The following is a 6,764-nucleotide window of genomic DNA, read 5'->3' on the forward strand; positions in this document are numbered from 1 at the left end:
ACTTGTAGGTTGTTTGTTACTAATTTTGTTGGGTTGTTACCACACTCGCCAAATAAGGTTATCATAGTTGATGACGTCAATAGACAATATCAATTTATTAAATGACTTCATTGAAGGTGTAATGGATTTAGCTGGTCGTTGTGTCAAAGGTTCAGAAGGATTTAACGTTCAGTCATGGAGTAAATTATCGCAATGGAGATATGTTGTAGGGAGGTTAAACCACTTTACAAACGGGCTATTTTGAGCACATTTACAAATCCTCCTGTTGGCTCGATTCACTTTTTGTCAACCTTAAAAAAAGTTTTAAACGTTTTTGCCTGATCCCAATTAGCCGGTTTTGGTTGATAACTATCCGGATAATTTGAAACCGGGAACATCACTTTTTGCGGCATCATAATATTTTAACATCATTTAACGGCCTTTGGTTATGCAACAAATTGCTTTTATTCCCGGCTAAGTGTACATCCACAGCTTTCGGTCCGAACGTAATTTGTTTTTAATTAATGTCGTGGAGGAAAAAGCTCTTCGCAGTATCAATTTCATAATTTCAAAGCAAATATTTCATGATACGTTGTCACTATTTACCATTTTGCACAACAGTCCGAAAGTTTTCCTAAAACGATAATTATTTGTTGAAAATTTCGCGGCCTACCTGACCTGAGCCCGTTTCACACCACACGTTTTAAGAACATAACATACAAGTATTTGTATAGCACATATTCCATTTTCCTGGTTACGAAATGGAAAAAGAGCAACTTTTATACGGAAATGGCGAAGATCGGGATTAAATATTCCGGATTACCCCAAGAATTGAAATCACTTGTCCCCAATTTCGTTCTAATTCAGGATAAATTGAACGCGGATTATCCAAGTTCTACTGCAATAAACCATATTTATGATATACTTGTGTGCAACCAACCGATAAACCGAATAGGCAATATCGCATGCGAATATTTACTGTCCTACATACATTATACTTACAACAAATTCAAATAACGGCGTTATAACTCGTGCAGTGTTGTCAGGTACGATAATTGTACGAATCAAAACAGTAAATTTATAGCTCGAATATCGACATTAAAATAAACTTTCCTGCGCAGAAAGTAGCCAAACAACGCGTGCTATATTTTACAACCAATGCAAAATTGACGACGTCATTAAAGTATTCTGTACACATAAAACAATGTGATGTAATATTTTTAGTGTTGGCACATCCTAATTACTTATGAACGTGTTAGGACGCATGAAGCAATAAAACCCATATTATTATTTCCACATTTTGTGTCGGTCAGTGATACCGTGCTTTATGCAGTGAATACAAACATATTTTGTAACATAAACACATGGGGTTGCTGTATGATAGGGTAAACAATAATTTCACTTTGAGGACGTTATAGGTGTTGATTACAAGGCTGTGAGCAACTTGTTGCAGCTTGTCTCACTGATCATTATATTTTTTATAAAGTATTCATAAAGGGATTTAATAAGTCATTTATTCGAATCTTGTGAGTTGATAAGGATTTATGTTACAACATCGTGTTCGTGTTTTGAGCCGTCACAAAATTTCTCAAAAAGAGAATGCAACACAAAGAATGTACACAAAACAACAAGCACAACAGACGCCCAACATAAACCGTACGAGTAATTGTAAAATATGTCTATATTTGTTGAGACATAGTTGGTGCTACCTTGAGGTCTTATGCCGTTTGTCGTATTTGAAATGCGCGATATCATGAGTGAATTTAGTCTCGCGTTCAATTCAGCGCCAACAACAAAACTCCTCTTGTGGCTGGATGTGAAAAGACTAACTGCACTCAGACTAAGAACACCTGTAAAACATTAAAATTATTGCCATTTTTTGTTTTCCTCAAAAAATTTTTACTGCATACAACATTAACCAACTACAGTAGGGTTACACCTATGTGTTGACTAGACCCGTATTCTGTTTTATAACGTTCGGATATCGGTGCATGAAACATTAGCACACCTATAGTGCGATGTATCAAAGACTACTTTTTTGTCATGAAGCAAACGAAATCGGTTACCAAGAAGCAAAACGAATCAGCAGTTCCGTTTGGCCATATTATAGTGCGCTTCACGGTGGTTCGTCTCTGTTGTTTGGTATACTCAGTATAGGGTACCCAACGGAACGACGTTGACCAAAAGGTACCACAAAGTGGAAATTAGTGTGCCCGCTAGTGTAAAAGCTAGCACAGTGCCACAGTCAACAGCTGCACTGATGAGATATTACAGGTCGAAACAGTGTATACACCCTGTCTGCAGGTGTCAAAAACGAAGGTCGATTAACTACCAAGTTGTATACTAGGTGTACTCACATGATAGAAAGTATGAAAAACCTCCAGCTAGCATGCACACTTTCACCCCACTATTCATCTTGCTGTTAGCTGGTGAAAATGCGTTGTAGGCAGACAAAGCGGTGCCGAGGGCGAGAAAGACTGCAGTCGAAATCAACAAATGCCGGGTAGCAAAGGATATATAATCGTCTGTAACGGGAAAGGAAATGCTTGTAATTGATTCAATGCTGGAACTAAAAATATATATACTGAAAAAAAGTAAGCTGAAAATTTGTAAATATGAATACATTTGATCGTTTTTTTTGAACATTCTATCAGGTATTATTGGAGATTCATTAACTGGTAAGTTTTGGAGCGAAAAAAATACATTTTTAAGTCCAGTCCTCAAAACCGACAAAATACAACTAAACATTACCCTTTAATTTCCCATCGACAAGAACTTCATTGTTGTGCATCAATCGAAAGTTTAGAAGTCCCCTGAAAGCACATATGTAACTTTCTTCGCCATTCTGTTTTAGGTTTTTAGGCCATTGGACAATTGAATTGTTGGAAGAGTTGCCAAGATGTTTGTATGAAACACATCCCTGATACAAAGCAACGAAACAACTGTTAACGCACGTTTGGATGAGATTGTTTTTTGTACAGTTTTTTATGGCGTGCTGGCTACATATGCAATAAAGCAATTAAAAAAAACTACTAATAGCCTGGGGCATTGATGCACAAAAAAACACCAGTGTAAGAGTTTGTTAAGGACACAAATCTTGATCATGGAATACGTACTGTTGGTGTTGAAAAGCTTTAAATTACCTTTAGCCAACCTTCTGTTTCCAGGGTAATAATGACAATCACCAATGCTAAAATGGCCATCGTAATTGCCGCAATTTGTACACTATGCGCCATTTTAGTTCTTGTAAACTACTGCTTGGACGTTTCATAAAGTGTTTTAACTGTTATTACTTGTGCTTGTGTAAACCACCTTAATGTAAAGCGGATATAGTCTAGTGATAAAATAACACAACTTGACTTTCAAAATCTATACCATCCTAAAACGTATCATTGTAGTTTTAATCTAAAGTCTTTTTTTTATAACTTGGCTATTGACGTCTGTACTCAAATCTAACCTCCAAAAAAATTTATCAGTGTCGACTTGAAACTGATTGAACTTGTGGTGCAGTCAGCAATGTTATGCTTAGCTTGAGGGCATAATGGCTGTCACACGCGTCTGCCAAACCAGTTATCCTGCAACTACAACCATTTTAATGCTTTTACACAGAAAAGTGGCAAACGTGACATAAACCACAAATAAGTGCGTGCCCTTCACTTTTCCGCAAAATCCCCTGATTGCTCTTTTAACCTGATGACCAAAGCATTCAAATCATTCACAGTGCTTTAGCATCTGTGCTCATTCAACCATTAAATTTATATCCATGCATCACTGATTGCATTATGACGATATTTAAAGCATTGTGACACAGAAACGGGTACAAGGAAAGGGGAAAGTCCACGTCAAACTTACTTGAGTAGAAATGCAAACAAGGGGTCTCAGCGGAGATAAGAAAGCAGTGCTTCCCAACCGGTGGTACGCCTACCACTATTGGTTCGCGACGGCATTCCAGGTGGTACGCGAGCACCTTTCCGTAATTTGCGGATATAGTTTCGAATTTAAAAGTCGTAAGTGATCTCAAAATGTTTGTTAATTCATCCCCTAGGTTACTCTGTAACACTTATCTAGATGGAACGCGTCGAAATTGTTTTACCTGCAAGTGGTACGCAACCACGAAAAGGTTGGGAATCACTGTAACAAAGTGACCCGAGACTGCTGCTGTTTCCCTGGAATGCGTGAAATAAAATGTTCGCTCTTCGCCTGTTTGACTCAAGATTGCCACAAAACTTCAATTGATATGCTTATTGTAATGAGGGTGTCCGCAAAAAATTAAAACCCAATCCCACAGTTGTTTCATAAAAATCACTTCCGTCCACACGGTGCGAAAAATATTACGAACAATCAATTTTGTGGTAACACAAATATAATAATCACATGACAGAAAAATCTATTTGGCCTCATTTTCCCGAATCTGTGTCATATCATGAAACAGTCTGTCACATTTAGATATTTCTGATTGGGAAATGAAGTTTTGATTAGGAAACGCTGTCAATGTACTTGACGTGTTTTATTGTAAATTGACAGCTTGGCAACGATAATGATCGATACATTCTACGTGTGGGTGTGCAGTGAACGCAGCATGTTAAGTTGAAGCCAAGGCAGCAATATGTAGGTTGACAGTTGACATTAATTTACAGTACAATATTAACATTTTCATAAAAGCAATAAAGTTGCATAAATGCTACCTATTTCTATACGCAGCAAATCTTTATATACTGCAGATGTTCGTACGAAAACAATGTCGATCAATGTGCGTTAATAGGGAAATGTCCAATTGTTTAAAACATCCTGCATTTATTAATGTTAAATACGTTTAAAGGATTATTTCTTGTTGTTTCCATCCGCTCTACATTTGATAACAGGCGTAGTCGATACAAGGTATACACTTAAATTAAAATGACTCTTCAGTATACTTGTTCTGTAAAGATATTTTTGTTTTTTTAGTTTGATACATCTGCTCTGCAATACTCAGATAGTAGCATATGCAGCATGAGCAAAACGATTGAGAAATGTTTTCCTGAAGAGTTGCAACTAGCTTTAAAAACAAACATTAAGATCGTCAAGTCCGTGCTATCCCGATGCCTCTACGCACTATACTTAGTATTTGCTGTGTGGAGAGTGGTACTGTCGTGGGGAAACAAGGATTTATGGCTGCTTCTTATTTTTTTGGTACCTTTGTCCATTGAGGCAGTTTGTTTGGCTTTGAAGAGAAAGGGAAGTGAATTCAAGTGGTATGTATAGGCTAAACTGAAGTTGCACAAAGCTAAGCTATATAGCCAATATGTCAGTCAAATAAAACCTGACAATCAGCGTTTTTAGGATATTCAGTTATATAACAGAATCTTATCCAGGGTGAGTCCAGGAGTGATGATATATCTTATGGGATCGATTCCATGTATCTGGCTTTGGGAAGTTAAATTACACGAAATCAGAGTTAAAGATCTTCAACCGAGTAATGGAACTAGCTGTGATTCACTTGTGAGTATTTATAAGCTTTGCAAAGTAAAACAGTGGCTACTAAAGCTCCAAATAAACCTAAAACTTTTGTTTTGTGTGTTTCGTGTAGCAGTAGAATTCCATGCGTATTTGGGCACAGTAAAATCTGAGCTTTTATAGCCCTTACGAGAAGCCATAGGGCGTCAATGTTTGTGTTAAAAGCTTGGAGTTTGTCTTGGACAAGAAGCATGGACACTTGCTATGGAGCAAACGATTATCCTTATACTGATCGTGGGAAAGTGGATTGCACCGAAAGGCCAAATGTCACAAGATGAGATTTCCCAGCTCTTGCTCGTGTATCTCGGAAGTGGGTGTGACATCATGGGAATATTAGACCTCACTCGCGATGAAAATATACAAAAAGTAATTGAAACCAAAATAACACTACGCGTAGTAATACAAAAACTTTCCAATTGTACACAGGCTACCAGCAGTCCTATCCCGATATTTATGATACTGGCTGTGTGGAGTTGGAGCTTGTTACAATTCGGTTTTATGTTGTCGGCCACAAGGGATATTCCCAGCCTTCAGTCTGCTGCAGAACCCGAGAATATTAAAGTTAAAGAAGTTGCAGAAGAAACTAATGAGGTTCCATTTGTAATCAGTTTGCACATTTCTTTTCAGCAATTTGTTTTGCAATCTTTTGTAATATAGTTGTTACATGATGCATGTTTCATGCGGATTTTAGAATGCAATTTGTAAAGGAAAACCCAGCAGCGTATTAAAAATACTGTGTTTAAGGTTCAAATTTTCTTAATTCGCAAGACTTGCAAACGTAAGACAGCAAGTTGTATAATTGAACGGTAATAATAAACCTGATTTGCCTGTAGGATGAGAAAATAACACCGAAAGAAAATGTGACTGATGATGAGTTCGCCAACGAGAAGCAACTACCAACAAACAGCCCTTCTGCTTGTAGTCTTCCATGTTGCTATGGAAACCACATGTTTTGTTTTTACAACGAGATGTGGAGTTTAGCAATTAGTCTCATATTTCAAGACATCCCGTTTTTGATATTACGGCTCGCTGTAATGATTTTATACGGAGCCGTGTCCAACACCACAATTTTCTTTTCTTTCAAAAACTTTCTTGTTGTAATCTTGCTCCTCAACAGAATTCGTTCTGTTGTAACTGGACAAAAACACAAGTGGTTTAAGATCATGGAAGAAGCAAAACATCAAAAACTGCAGTCACAAAGTGGAATTCCAATGCGACAAGCTGTGGAACAAACACAGGTCGCCTCTTCTCATGAAATTAAAAAACCCAAGTGGTTAATTTGGAGAGTTTAA

At 37.3% G+C, this 6,764-nt stretch overlaps 2 protein-coding genes across 2 annotated transcripts; one reads left to right on the forward strand and one right to left on the reverse strand.

The window, feature by feature from the left end:
* Positions 1-762: 762 nt before the first annotated feature.
* Positions 763-3,307, reverse strand: LOC145903659 (uncharacterized). Its single transcript, XM_082991769.1, has 4 exons — positions 3,123-3,307; positions 2,731-2,899; positions 2,337-2,504; positions 763-1,829 (listed from the first exon to the last, which is right to left on the reverse strand). Exons 1-4 carry the CDS (start codon positions 3,213-3,215, stop codon positions 1,522-1,524), a joined length of 738 nt encoding a protein of 245 aa, XP_082847895.1. The 5' UTR covers positions 3,216-3,307; the 3' UTR covers positions 763-1,521.
* Positions 3,308-3,841: 534 nt separating this feature from the next.
* LOC145902942 (transmembrane protein 26-like) lies at positions 3,842-6,764 on the forward strand. Its single transcript, XM_082991032.1, has 6 exons — positions 3,842-3,931; positions 4,924-5,210; positions 5,331-5,457; positions 5,638-5,838; positions 5,899-6,063; positions 6,306-6,764. Exons 1-6 carry the CDS (start codon positions 3,842-3,844, stop codon positions 6,762-6,764), a joined length of 1,329 nt encoding a protein of 442 aa, XP_082847158.1.

The sequence above is a fragment of the Ascidia mentula genome, chromosome 5, assembly GCF_947561715.1.
Source record: "Ascidia mentula chromosome 5, kaAscMent1.1, whole genome shotgun sequence".
Classification (NCBI taxonomy): domain Eukaryota; kingdom Metazoa; phylum Chordata; class Ascidiacea; order Phlebobranchia; family Ascidiidae; genus Ascidia; species Ascidia mentula.

Coding starts and splice junctions, on each gene's coding strand:
- LOC145903659 (XM_082991769.1), bottom strand. CDS start 3,215: ATGGCGCATAGTGTACAAATTGCGGCAATTACGATGGCCATTTTAGCA. Junction 2,505..2,730: donor TGTCGATGGGAAATTAAAGG/GTAATGTTTAGT, acceptor TTCCCGTTACAG/ACGATTATATATCCTTTGCT. Junction 1,830..2,336: donor TTTTTCATACTTTCTATCAT/GTGAGTACACCT, acceptor AATGTTTTACAG/GTGTTCTTAGTCTGAGTGCA.
- LOC145902942 (XM_082991032.1), top strand. CDS start 3,842: ATGCAAACAAGGGGTCTCAGCGGAGATAAGAAAGCAGTGCTTCCCAAC. Junction 5,211..5,330: donor AAGGGAAGTGAATTCAAGTG/GTATGTATAGGC, acceptor AATCTTATCCAG/GGTGAGTCCAGGAGTGATGA. Junction 6,064..6,305: donor TTGCAGAAGAAACTAATGAG/GTTCCATTTGTA, acceptor ATTTGCCTGTAG/GATGAGAAAATAACACCGAA.